Source organism: Papio anubis, chromosome 9, assembly GCF_008728515.1.
Source record: "Papio anubis isolate 15944 chromosome 9, Panubis1.0, whole genome shotgun sequence".
NCBI classification, from domain to species: Eukaryota; Metazoa; Chordata; class Mammalia; order Primates; family Cercopithecidae; genus Papio; species Papio anubis.
In genome coordinates, this window is record NC_044984.1 from 19713736 (window position 1) to 19728226 (window position 14491).

Below are 14491 nucleotides of genomic sequence, written 5' to 3' on the forward strand. Positions count from 1 at the left end.
ATAAATTACCCAGTCTTGGGCAGTTTTTTATAGCAGCATGAGAATGGACTAATACACCAGGGAAATTCAGTCTAATGGGAGGATCTTAGCTGAACTTCTGAACTCTTGGCTCAAGTCTAAAGTCGTCACTTAGATGACGGTACTGAGAGTTACATGATATTCTGGTTTCTTGGAATAGAACAGACCTCTCTTCTAAGCTCTCTACCAGCTGCCTACTTTACCTCTCTACTTAGAGGTCTTCCAGACACCTCATGTTCAGAATACCTCTATTCATTTTCTTCTGATATGGTTTGGCTGTGTCCTCACCCAAATCTAATTTTGAATTGTAGCTCCAATAACTCTCATGTGTTGTGGAAAGGACCCAGCGGGAGACACTTGAATCATGAGGGCAGTTTCCCCCATATTGTTCTCCTGGTAGTGAATAAGTCATGGATCTGATGATTTTATAAGAGGTTTCCTCTTTCGCTTGGCTCTCTCATTCTCTTTTTGCCTGATACCATGTAAGACATGCCTTTTGCCTTCTGCCGTTTTTGTGAGACCTCCCCAGCCAAGTAGAACTCTTAGTCCATTAAACCTCTTTTTTTCTTTAAAAATTACCCAGTCTCAGGTATGTCTTTATCAGCAGTGTGAAATGGACTAATACACCTTCAAATCTACACCTCATTCAACCTTCCCTTTCTCAGTGCATCTTACCAACATGCTCAACTGCTCAGGTCAGAAAACAGGGTTGTCTCTGATTCCTCCCTCTTAATTGCCTACCTCTAATCAGTTGCCAAGTCCTGTTGATTCTACCATACAAATATATCTCATATTTATTGACTTTTCTTCATTTTCATTACCCCTGTCCTAATCCAGCCACCACCTTCATACAATATTGTACCAACTGAGCCATTTCCTTCCCTTTCTGCTGACTTTCAAAGACTCCTTAAGACTCAGTATTATTGTGCCTGCTTGTTCACTATCTTTCCACGAGAGTAAAAGCCTGCTGCTGGCAAGCATCATATTTATCTTGTCTGTCAGAGGGTCACTAGAACTGAGGACAACATTTGGTACATACCAGGTGATTCATAAATAAATAAGGAATTAGAAGCCTAAATAGTGAATGCTGATTAAACAGTCTTCTTTAAAATATCTTGTACTTTTTTCTGTTTAAATTGGGTTTATTATTTTTCCTCAGTCAAAGGATATAATCCTGTGAAAATTATTGTTAATATTTCCATGTTGAAAACTCTGAATGATTTGGTCAAAGAAAATGTATTTCTTTTTTAAATGCATATTTGCTGATGTGTCAGATCTGTACAGGTGTGTCCAAGGCTCCCTCAAAGACCCTATAGTCTAGAAGAGAAACTGTTTGGAATATATGAGAATAAGATTTGAGTTTTTATTTTTTAAGTAGGGTACTCATTTATTCAGATTAATAGACAGAACTGAATAATTTTCCAAAGTAGATGTAAAAATGTATATTCCTATAAGCAATATATTATTTCTAATTGTTAAATTCCTTGTCTACACTTGATTTTTTAGAAACATTTTCATTTTAGCTATTCTAAGTAGGCATAGTTTTCATTTGCATTTCCCTGTCTTATAAGCAACTTTTTGTATGTTTAATCAATACATATTTGTACATATTTATGTGGGGCACATGTGATATTTTGTCACATACATGGAATGTGTAATGATTAAATCAGCATATTTAGAGTATCCCTCACTCTGTTGCCCAGGCTGGAGTGCAGTGGTGCATTCTCGGCTCACCGCATGCTCCACCTCCTGGATTGAAGTGATTCTCCTGCCTCAGCCCCCCAGGTAGCTAGGACAGGCATATGCCACCATGCCCAGCCAATTTTTGTATTTTTAGTAGCAATGGAGTTTCTCCATGTTGGTCAGGCTGGTCTTGAACTCCCGACCTCAGGTGATCCACCCGCCCCGGCCTCCCAAAGTGCTGGGATTACAGGCATGAGCCCGGAGCCACTGCACCCGACCATATTTATCATTTCTATGTGTTGAGAAGTCCCGTCTTCTCACTATTTTGAAGTATGCAATACATTATTAACAGTAGTCACCTTACTCTGCTATCGAAGATAAGAACTTATTTATTCTAACTAGTATGTCTGTACTAATTAATCAGTACCTCTTCATTCCTCCTAACCCCCAACCATATACCCTTCTCAGCCTCTGGTGTCTGTCATTCTACTCTCACTTCCATGAGATCAACTTTTCTAGCTCCCACATAAGAGTGAGAACATGCGATATTTGTCTTTCTTTTCTAGGTTTATTTCATTTAATGTAATGATCTCCTGTTCCATTAATGATGCTGCAAATGACATGATTTTATTCTTTTTATGTCTGAATATTATTCCATTGTGTATGTATACCACATTTTCTTTATCCATTCATCAGCTGATGGACACTTAGGTTGATTCCATACCTTTGCTATTGTGAAGACTGCTGCAATAAATATGGGGGTGCAATTATCTTTTTAATATACTAATTTCTTTTCCTTTTGATAAATGCCCAGTAGTGGGGTTGCTAGATCATACGGTAGTTCTCTTTTGAGGTTTTGAGAAATCTGCATACTGTTTTCCATAGTGGCTATACTAACTTATATTCCTACAGTGTTATGAGTTCCCTTTTTGCCACATTCTTGCCAGCATCTATTGTTTTTTTGTTTTTACTAATAGCCATTCTAACTGGGGTAAGATGATATCTCATTGTGGTTTTGATTTGCACTTTCCTGGTGATTAGTGATGTTGAGCATTTTTTCATATACCTGTTGACCATTTTTATGTCTTCTTTTGAGAAATGTCTATTCGTGTCTTTGCCTACTTTTTAATAGAATTTTTTGTTTTTGTTTTTTAATTGTTATTTGATTTTCTTGTATATTCTGGATATTAGTCTCTTGTTGTAAGAAAAATTTGCATATATTTTCTTCCATTCTATAGATTTTCTCTTCACTGTGTTGATTCCTTTGCTGTACAGAGGGTTTTAGTGTTTAGTTTAGTCCCATTTGTCTATATTTGTTTTATTTGCCTGGGTTTTTGAGGTCTTAATCATAAAATCTTTGCTTAGGTCAATGTCCTATAGAATCTCCCTTATGTTGTCTTCTAACCATTTTTTAGTTTTGGCCTTACTTAAGTCTTTAATCTGTCTTGAGCTCATTTTTGTATATGGTGAGAAATGGAGTCTAGTTTCATTCTTCTGCATGTGAATATCCAATTTACCCAGCACCACTTAATAAAAAATATGTCCTTTCTTCAATATATATTCTTGGCACCTTTGTCATAAATCAGTTGGCTATAAGTACATGCATTTATTTCTGGAGTCTCTGTTTTCTTGGTCTATGTGTCCGTTTTTATACCAACACCATGCTGTTTTGTTTACTATACCCTTGTGGTATATTTTGAAGTCAGGTAGTGTGATGCCTGCATCTTTGTTATTTTTGTTCAGGATTGTTTTGGCTATTCAAGCTCTTTTTTGGTTCCATAGAAGTTTTATAATTGTTTTTCCTGTTTTTTTGAATAATGTGTTGGTCTTTTTTTTTTTAAATAAAGATTGCATTTAATCTATACATTGCTTGGGTAGAACAGTCATTTTAAAAATGTTAATACTTCAGATCCATGATCATGGAATGTCTTTGTATTTGTTTGTGTTGTCTTCAACATGTTTCATCAGATTTTTGTAGTTTTCCATGTAGAGGTCTTTATCTACCTTGGTTAAATTTATTTCTAATTATTTTTTAGCTATTGTAAAAGGGATTGCCTTCTTAATTTCTTTGTCAGCTAGTTCATCATTGGTGTATAGAAATACTACTGATTTTTGTATATTAATTTTTTTTTTTTTTTTTGAGACGGAGTCTCGCGCTGTGTCACCCAGGCTGGAGTGCAGTGGCGTGATCTCGGCTCACTGCAAGCTCCGCCTCCCAGGTTCAGGCCATTCTCCTGCCTCAGCCTCCGAGTAGCTGGGACTACAGGCGCCCGCCACCACGCCCGGCTAGTTTTTTGTATTTTTAGTAGAGACGGGGTTTCACCATGTTAGCCAGGATGGTCTCGATCTCCTGACCTCGTGATCCACCCGCCTCGGCCTCCCAAAGTGCTGGGATTACAGGCTTGAGCCACCGCGCCCGGCGTATATTAATTTTTGTATCCTGCAACTTTACTCAATGTATTTATCAGATCTAAGTGTTTTTTGGTGGAGTCTAGGTTTTTCTAGATATAGGACTATATCATCTACAAAGAGGGACAATTTAACGTCCTCTTTTCCAATTTGGATGCCTGATTGCTCCGAGTAGGGCTTCTAGTATAATTTTGAATAGCAACAGTGATAGTGAGCATCTTGTCCTTTTCCAGTTCTTAGAGGAAAGGCTTTCAACTTTCCACATTCAGATATTAGCTGTGGTTTTATTATGTGTGGTGTTTATTATGTTCAGGCATGTTCCTTCCTAGTATTTTTAGTTTTTATCGTAAAGTGATGTTGAATTTTATCAAATGTTTTTTCTGCATCTATTGAGAGGATAGATGAAGAAAAAGCATTTTTATGCAAAGTCATCCAGTAGTAGACTTTTTATTGTTGGGAGTCTTTATTGTTGATTTAATGTGATTACTTATTATTGGTCTGTTCAGGTTTTCTATTTCTTCCTGATTCAATTTTGGCATATATTTCCAGGAATTTATCTATTTCATCTAGGTTTTCTAGTTTGCTAATACATACTTGTTGATAATAATCTCTGATAATCTTTTGTATTTCTATGGTATCCGTTATAATGTCTCCTTTTTCATTTCTGATTTTAGTTTTGGAGGCCTTCTCTTTTTTCTTGGTTAGTCTACCTAGTGACTTACTCATTTTGTTTATCTTTTCAAAAAACCAACTTTTTGTTTCCTAGATACATTGTGTCTTTAATTTTCTATTGTATTCAGTTCTCTTCTTATCTTTATTATTTCTTTTATTCTACTAATTCATGGCCTAATTAGTTCTTGCTTTTCAAGTTCCTTGAGGTGCATTATTGGGTTGCTTATTTGAAATATTTTTAGTTTTTTGTTGTTGGTATTTATTGTGTTAAACTTCCCTTTGACTACTACTTTGTGTTGTTTCCATTTTCATTTGTTTCAAGAAATTTATTGATTTATTCCTTAATTATCTGTTTAACCGAAAGGTCATTCAGGAACAAATTTTCTAATTTTCGTGTATTTATATAGTTTCCAAAGTTTGTCTTGTTACTGATTTCTAGTTTTATTCATTGTGGTCTAACAAGAAACTTGATATGATTTAGATTTTTTAAAAATGTGTTGAGACTTGTTTTGTGTCCTAACATCTGGTCTATCCTGGAGAATAATTCCATGTGCTAACAATGAGTATTCTGTAGCTGTTCAACAAAATGTTCTGTAAATATCTGTTAGGTCCATTGGTCTAAAATGCAGTTTAAATCCAATGTTTATTTATTAAGTTTCTGTCTAGATGACCTGTCTAGTTCTGAGAGTGGGATGTTGAAGTCCTCAACTATTTTTGTGTTGAAGTGTCTCTCTCTCTCTCTCTCTCTCTCTCGATCTATTAATATTTGCTTTGCATATATCTGGGTGTGATATTGCTTCTCGGCCTCTTGGCTAAGATCAGATTTAGTATCTGGGTGCTCTGGTGTTAGTGCATATATGTTTAGAACTATTTTATCTTCTTACTGAATTGATCTCTTTTTCATTATATAATGACTATGTCCACTTTTTACTGTTTTGACTTAATTTCTGTTTCATCTAACATAAGTATAGCTACTCTTGATTCTTTTTTGTTTTTGTTTGCATGAAGTATATTTTTTCTTTTACTTCTAGTCTATATCTGTATTTTCTTTTACTTCTAGTCTGTATCTGTCTACAGGAGAGATGAGTTTCTTAGCACATAATTAAGTCATGTTTTTTAATCAATTCACCCATTCTGTGTCTTGTAAGTGGAAATCTTAGTCTGTTTACACTCAAGGTGATTATCGATATATGAGTCCTTATTCCTGTCATTTTGTTAATTGATTTATAATTGTTATGTATATCTTTTGTTCCTTTCTCTCTCTCTCATTGTTTATCATTGCAGTTGGGTAGTTTTCTGTAGTGGTAACATTTGATTCCTTTCATTTCCTTATTCATGTTTGTTCCACCAGTGGGTTTTACACTTTCAAGTGTTTTCATAATGATAGATACCATCCTTTTGCTTTCACTTGTAGGCCTCCCTTAGGTATTTCTTGTAGTGCTGGTCTAGTGGTGATTAATTCTCTGAGTTTTGCTTCTGTGAAAAAAGACTTTATTTTTCCTTCATTTATGAAGGATAACTTGGCTGGGTTTATGGTTTTTTCTTTCAGCAGTATGAATATATTATCCCATTATCTTCTGGCCTGAAAGATTTCTGCTGAGAAATCTGTTAGTCTGATGGAAGTTTCCTTATAAGTTACCAGATACTTTTCTTTTACTGTTTTTAGAACTCTCTGTGTCTTTGACTTTTGACAGTTTGACTACAGTGCACCATGGAGAAGACCTTGAATTGTATTTTTGTGAGTTTCTCTGAGCTTCCTGCATCTAGATGTCTAAATCTCTGTTTGTTAGAGTTGGGAAGTTTTGACCTATAATTTTGTTAAACAGGTTTTCTGTCCCTTTCATTTTCTTTTCACCTTCTGGGACACTGAAAATTCAAATATGTCATGCAAGCTTTGTTCATTATTATTATTTTTTATGTTTTTAATGTTCATCTGACTGGGTTATGTCAAAAGACCCATCTTCAAATTCTGATTCTTTTTTCAACTTGATCTAGTCTATTGTTAAAACTTTTGAATGTATATGTATTTCTTTCAATGAATTCTTCATTCCAGAGTTTCTCTTTGGTTCCTCTTTTTTCTTTTCTTGATACCTGTCTCTTTAGTAAATTTCTCATTCATATTACGAATTGTTTTTCTTCTTCCTTATCTTAGGTATTTCCTGTCATTTCTCTGTTGAATTCAAAATTATATTTTAGATGATAAGTCTGATTACCTACTCAGTCCATTGGTTCTTCTCTCTGGAGGAGGCAAGTACCAGATGTCTCTAGCCTACCATCTTGAAGATGCCAAGATAAGTGTCTTTTTTTTTTTTTTGAGACGGAGTCTCACTCTGTCGCCCAGGCTGGAGTGCAGTGGCCGATCTTGGCTCACTGCAAGCTCCGCCTCCCGGGTTCACACCATTCTCCTGCCTCAGCCTCCTGAGTAGCTGGGACTACAGGTGCCTGCCACCACGCTTGGCTAATTTTTTGTATTTTTAGTGGAGACGGGGTTTTACTGTGTTAGCCAGGATGGTCTCGATCTCATGACCTCATGATCCGCCCGCCTCGACCTCCCAAAGTGCTGGGATTACAGCCATGAGCCACCGCGCCTGGCCCAAGATTAGTTTCTTAAAGGAGGTATACTAAGGTAGAACTTTTTTTGTTGTTACAAGTTATAAAATTCCAATGGAATGAGGATATACAAAAAGTGAACATTATTGGTTCATGTAAACATGATGTTGGCTATTATCAGTGCTTATTTGTTCTTGCTTTTGTCTCTGCCTCACCTGCCTAACAGCTTGTTCTTTCAGCTTTGCTTTCTTCATGAGGCTGGAACTATAGCCAGCTATAAGTTCACTTCATTCCAGATGCATAGGCAAAGGAGAAAGGATCTCCAATTACACCTCTCAAACCCACATTCATTATGTGCAAATGGGAAATATCTCAAGGAAGGACTCAGGCCCAACTTGGGTCACCCACGCAACTATTGACCAGTCACTGTGATACAATTTTGTAGACCGGTTGTGAGTGAGGAAGTAGAATTTAAAAACCTTTTCTAGAACCGCATAATTGAAGGGAGGGAGAAAAGTTCTCTCTAAATGATTTTGGATGCACAGTTACCAAAAGAAGAGATAATAAGGAGAACAAAAGGGAAAAAATAAAAACAGAAACAGTATATACTCTAGGAGGCATATATGGAGTAACATAGAAATTTAGAAGAAAGGGATTATTTCTTAGAAGAATTCAGTGAAATCTGATGGAGTCTTTGAAAAATGAATGGATATATACTCTCAGTGGTTGCAAAGAACATTTCAGAAGGATAGGTAGTACCAGCTTGAAAATATGAGTTAAGTGTAGATGTTTTAAAAATTAAAAAAGCAGGGTAAAGTATAGTTAACTACATTTTGAAATTATTTTTCTTTTATTTTAGTTTAGTTTAGTTTAGTTTTTGAGATGGAGTCTTGCTGTCTTCCCAGGCTGGAGTGCAGTGGCGCAATCTTAGCTCACTGCAAGCTCCACCTCCCGGGTTCACGCCATTCTCCTGCCTCAGCCTCCCGAGTACCTGGGACTACAGGTGCCCGCCACCACACCCAGCTAATTTTTTGTATTTTTAGTAGAGATGAGGTTTCACCGTGTTAGCCAGTATGGTCTTAATCTCCTGACCTCATGATCCGCCCTCCTCAGCCTCCCAAAGTGCTGGGATTACAGGCCTGAGCCACTGCGCCCAGCCTGAAATTAATTATTTAGTCCACATGAAGCAGATGAGGAACATCAGAACCATCTTTAAATATATCAGTCTTGTAGATGTTTGTGAATTAAATTGACTGACAGAGACAGACATAGCAAGAAGTTATTTCAATGATCTATGTAAAAAGCCTTGGGAGCCTGAATGTAAGGAGAATAATACCAAGATAAAAGCAGAATCTTGCTCTGGACATTGCCAAATATTAAATACCATCCCTAGTTATTTGTGAGTGATATTTTAATGATTATTGCCATTTTCCTCTTTCTTCCCCATTCTCCAAAACTGCATTATTATAATATACAAACCAAGGTTATGGATTACCTCCTCTTAATTATCTTAAAAGATATAACATTTGTGTGCTCAGCACACAACTAAGTAGTCTAATTTAGTGCATTTTATTTTATTTATTTTAGAAAAGAAGACTTTCAAAAGGAGAAAAATCTACTGCCAAATAACTCAGCACCTCTTACAGAACCACAAGATGTGGAAGAAAGTCATTGAAGAGGAGCAACGGTTGGCAGGTGTTGAAAATCAATCCCTGGACCCGACCCCTCAATCGCACTCTTCAGAACAGATCCAGGCTATCAAGGAAGAAGAAGAAGAGAAAGGGAAACCAAGAGGGGAGGAGATACCAACCCCAAAGCCAGACCAGTGACAATGGATAGAATGGGCTGTGTTTCCAAACAGATTGACTTGTCAAAGACTCTCTTCAAGCCAGCACAACATTTAGACACAACACTGTAGAAATTTGAGAAGATGGGCAAATGGCTATTGCATTTTGGGATTCTTCGCATTTTGTGTGTATATTTTTACAGTGAGGTACATGTTAAAAACTCTTTGCTCAAAGAAGCTTTCACATTGCAACACCAGCTTCTAAGGATTTTTTAAGGAGGGAATATATATGTGTGTGTGTATATAAGCTCCCACATAGATACATGTAAAACATATTCACACCCATGCACGCACACACATACACACTGAAGGCCAGGATTGCTGGCTCCACAATTTAGTAACATTTATATTAAGATATATAGTGGTCACTGTGATATAATAAATCATAAAGGAAACCAAATCACAAAGGAGATGGTGTGGCTTAGCAAGGAAACAGTGCAGGAAATGTAGGTTACCAACTAAGCAGCTTTTGCTCTTAGTACTGAGGGATGAAAGTTCCAGAGCATTATTTGAATTCTGATACATCCTGCCAACACTGTGTGTGTGTGTGTGTGTGTGTGTGTGTGTGTGTGTGTGTGAAAGAGAGAAGGGAACGGTTTGAAAGGGTGCTTGTGTGCATGTGTGTGCATATGTAAAGAGATTTTTGTGGTTTCAGTAACTCATAGAATAGCTGTAGCAAATGACTGAGTACATGTGAACAAACAGAAGGAAGTTCACTGTGGAGTGTCTTTGGGAGGCAGCCATTCCAAATGCCCTCCTCCATTTAGCTTCAAATAAAGGGCCTTTTGCAGTTGGAGGGCACTGAAGGGCTGGGTGAGAGGGCCACATGTTTGGTATTACATTACTGTTATGCACCACTTGAAGGAGCTCTATCACCAGCCTCAAACCTGGAAGACCGAGGCATTTTCCAGTCTACTTGCCTAATGAATGTATAGGAGCTGTCTGTGATTATGGATGTCACTCAACTGAGATCAAATCACCATTTAAGGGGATGGCATTCTTTATCCATAAACACCTAGGAAAGAGCTGGAGTCAGGTCTTTCAGTCAGGTTAGAATTCTAAATGATGCCAGAGAAGGCTTGGGAAATTGTACTTCAGTGTGATCGCCTGTGTCTTCTTAATTTGCTGCAAAACATGTGGTAGAGGAAGAAAAGGAAACAGAAAAATCACTCTGGGTTATATAGCAAGAGAGGAAGGAGATTATTTCAACCCAGGGTTTTTGTGTTGATGTAGGAAAAGCCTGATTCTTGGCAACTGTTGTAGTTTGTCTTTCAGGGGCAAAGGTCCCGCTGACAACCCCTGTTGTGGTATCCACACGCTGTTTGTCCGGGTAGCCTCCATCGGCAATCTGGCCCATTGTCAGTCATTTTGTCGGGGTAGCCTCCGTCGGCAATCTGGCCCATTGTCAGTCATGCTTCTTCTGGCAGGGGAGATTATAGAGAGATTGTTTGAGGATCAGGTTATTATTGAAAGTCTTTTTGTTTGTTTTGTTTTGGTTTGTTTGTTATCTACACTTGTTTATGCTGTGAGCCAAACCTCTATTTAAAAAGTTGATACTCACTTTCAATATTTTATTTCGTATTATTATATATGTCATGATAGTTATCTTGATGTAAATATGAAGATTTTTTTGTTTCTGTAGATAGTAAACTCTTTTTTTAAAAAAGGAAAAGGGAAACATTTTTATAAAGTTATACTTTAATCACCATTTTTATACATTGTAGTTCTCTCCAAGCCCAGTAAGAGAATGATGATTCATTTGCATGGAGGTCGATGGACAGCCAATCATCTACCTATTATAATTTAAATGATAATCTGATATAGTTTTTTTTTTTTTTTGCGCCAATTAAATGAGGATGCTGCAAAGAATGTTTTTTTCACTAGTAACTTTTGCTAACTGAATGAATTCTGGGTCCATATCTCCCAGATGAAAGACTGTTAGCCAATACCATATTTTTATAGTTGGTGTCCATTTCTTTCCAACACTGTTTGGTTATGATTCTTCCTTCAGTACTATATATAGACCTACTCATTATCTAAACAATCTTAGCTTCTATGTAAACCTTGATTGTGATTTCCAGTTTTTATTTTCTCTGACGTAGTAGAAAGGAATGTTTACATTAAAAATACTTTTATTTCTCATAAATGGATATTGTACTCTCCCCTTTCGAAGCATTATTTTACAGTAATTCACGGCATTTTAAAAAATAAGGCAAAGATAATACAACAAAAAATATTCATGGTTTCAAGGCAAATTCTCCAATAAGTAGGAAAATGTAAAAAGGATCAAGTGGATGCAGCCTCTACCTAAATAATTAAAATATATTTCAGTAGATTTCTGAATTAACACCAGGTCTTCATTTTTTAGAACTTACCTAATTGTTTTCATTTCCTTAGTTTTGCCTGTGTGTCTCTATGTTTGCAAAAATTACTATGAGTCAAATTTTGCCAGTGAATTTAACTATTTTCCTTTCATTGCAATTAAGAGAAGGGGGAGAAAAGCATTTAACTTCTCATACCCCTTGTGTCTAATTACTTAACAAAGCCAATATTTTCCCATCTTCCAAAGCCTATCCATCTCTAACATAAATATTAATTGAACATAAAGCTACGTTTGGAGTGAGTGGACTGGCAGGACAGTTGGAAGCCCATCACAGTCTGTTGGCAGTTTCATCAAAGCTGTATAGTCCAATTAGCAGGGCATCTTGGCTACTACAGTGGAAGTCTCAGCAAACTGCCTGGTTTTGTTTGTTTGTTTTGTTTTAAGGTACAGGAAATAAGAGGAATAATAGTGGCCAAAGCAATTAGAACATCTTCATTCCAGAACTGTGTTCATCAATCCAGGAAGATTGATACATTTTTCTTTAAAAATAAATTACTATTACAGCTAGAAGTCAATTGGGATAAATAAAGGGATGAAGATCCACCAAGTATGTGACTTTCGTACACACCCAGTACATCTCAAAGGATGCTAAGGGACATTTTCTGCCAGTAGAGTTTTCCCCCTTTTAGGTGACAGCAATATTGTTATGTTCACATCCAAATCCAGAGCTTACTTCCTGTGGTGCCAATGTATTTGTTGCAATTTACTACATTTTTATATGAGCCTATTTATAGGTGCCATTAAATAAACTCAGGTCTTTCAAATGAAAGAGTTTCTAGCCCACCTAGGGAAAAAGATAATTGTTTAGAAAACCATAAAATCAATGGTAGGAAAAGTTGGAACTGGTTACCTGGATGCCATGGTTCTCTGTTAAGTAAAAACCAGGTATATTCTGAGTGTCATCAGTGTTATTTTCAGCATGCTAATAAACGTCTTTCCAGTTATATATCTAAATTAACCTTTAAAATATTGGTTTCCTTGATAAAAGCACCACTTTTGCTTTTGTTAGCTGTAATATTTTTTGTCATTTGTATAAGACCTGGTTTGGCTCTCAATAAAAGATGAAGACGGTAGCTCTGTACAGGGATCTATCTATATTAGTCTTCATCTGATGAACGAAGAAATTTTCTCATATTATGTTCAAGAAAGTATTTACTTCCTAAAAACAGAACACCAAATTCTGTCTATTTTGGTTGAATACCAGAACAAATCTTACCGTTGCAATCCCAGTTAAACTAAAGCAAAGGAATATCTTACAGACTGTTCATATTAGATGTATGTAGACTGTTAATTTGCAGTTTCCCCATATTCCCTGCCTATCTTACCCAGAGAACTTTCTTTGAAGGTAAAAGCTGTGCAAAAGGCATGAGACTCAGGCCTACTCTTTGTTTAAATGATGGAAAAATATAAATTATTTTCTAAGTAATAAAAATATAAAAATTATCATTATAAATAAAGTCTAAAGTTTGAAATTATTAATTTATAAAAGTGAACTAATTGTGTGATTATCAAATCTTGATTAATGAGAAGTGAATAATCTAAAACTCATTTATATTCTACTGTGGGAGGTATTCTTGGTGCTTCCATGTCAGTAAGGGGCTCTCCATTGTCCTCGTCATTTATAGTACTTCTAAAATAATAATGGAAACCTCAATAAGGGTCTTGTCCTCTTCTGTCATCCTAACCCTGATTCTAGTTTAATGCCTTTGCTGACTTATATGCCATTTGCAAATCAACTGCCTTTCAAACTGTTAGAACACGCCAATAAAACAAAGTTCTATGAACTTTCATAGTCTAGAAACACCAACAAGATCCCCCTTATTTAGCGATTATTAGCTAATGTGTGGAAGAAATATCAATAAAAGTTCAAATGCTAATAGCTCAATTCCAGATAATTGAAAGCTAAAATATTTATGTACTTTGAAACGAAACTGTGTTTATTTCATTGATCGAACAAGCAGCAACACATTTTATGACCATTGTCCTAGGTCATTTGTGTCTTTATGAATTTGCTGATATTGTCAGTCCATTTTTTAAATCTTCAACAAAATTCAATTTTGAGATTAAGAAATCAGAAATTTTAGGTAAAGAATATTCCAAAATTAAATTTTTCTTTTTAAGAAATATATCAGTTTTAGGTCCTTTATTCACCCATCAATTTGTTCATCTGGAAGATACTCAAATTCTTATTGGGAATGAATTACACTACAAACAATGAGTTGTGCTAAAACTACATATAACTTAAATTGAGATTTCCATACGTATTTGTATGTTTCACACCAATGAACCATGCTCAGAGAACAGTAACATGTTTCCCAGTCTATGTTGTGCACCATGGATGTTAGGCAATGTGTGTTATTGCCTACACATTGTATTTGTTAAAATAAATGTTGCTTTTACCTTACCTAATGGTGCTTTTACCTAACTTGAATTGCTCTTTGTGTTCCCACTAGCAAATCATTCTAACAGCAGGCTAACAATGGTGAAATAAAATGAACGTTTTTGGTCCGGGCGCGGTGGCTCACGCCTGTAATCCCAGCACTTTGGGAGGCCAAAGCGGGTGGATCACCTGAGGTTGGGAGTTCGACACCAGCCTGACCAACATGGAGAAACCCTGTCTTTACTAAAAATACAAAATTATCCGGGCATGGTGGTGCACGCGTGTAATCCCAACTACCTGGGAGGCCGAGGCAGGATAATCGCTTGAACCTGGGAGGCAGAGGTTATGGTGAGCTGAGATCGCACCATTGCACTCCAGGCTGGGCAACGAGAGTTAAACTTTGCCTCAGAAAAAAAAATTCAGCAAAATATGTGTGAAGACACAAAACTGCTGAAGATTAAGGCTTCATTTCCATAGTGGAACTCAATGTTCACCTGCTGATTCAAAAATACTGACCTAGTATCAACTAGTGTAGGTAAGACCATAAAAT

The 14491-nt window shown here is 36.4% G+C and overlaps 1 protein-coding gene across 3 annotated transcripts in view; it reads left to right on the top strand.

The window, feature by feature from the left end:
• The window catches only part of PDE3A (phosphodiesterase 3A), a 344786-nt gene extending 334807 nt beyond the window's left edge, over positions 1-9979 (top strand). For 2 of the 3 annotated variants that reach the window (XM_009180335.4, XM_021922099.2), the window contains exon 16: positions 8920-9161. In XM_009180335.4, the coding sequence (XP_009178599.1) occupies positions 8920-9161 (242 nt within the window). Of the gene's footprint in view, positions 1-8919 lie in introns of all 3 variants that reach the window. The other variant, XM_003906085.5, reaches the window with a different exon arrangement.
• The last annotated feature ends 4512 nt before the right edge of the window (positions 9980-14491 follow it).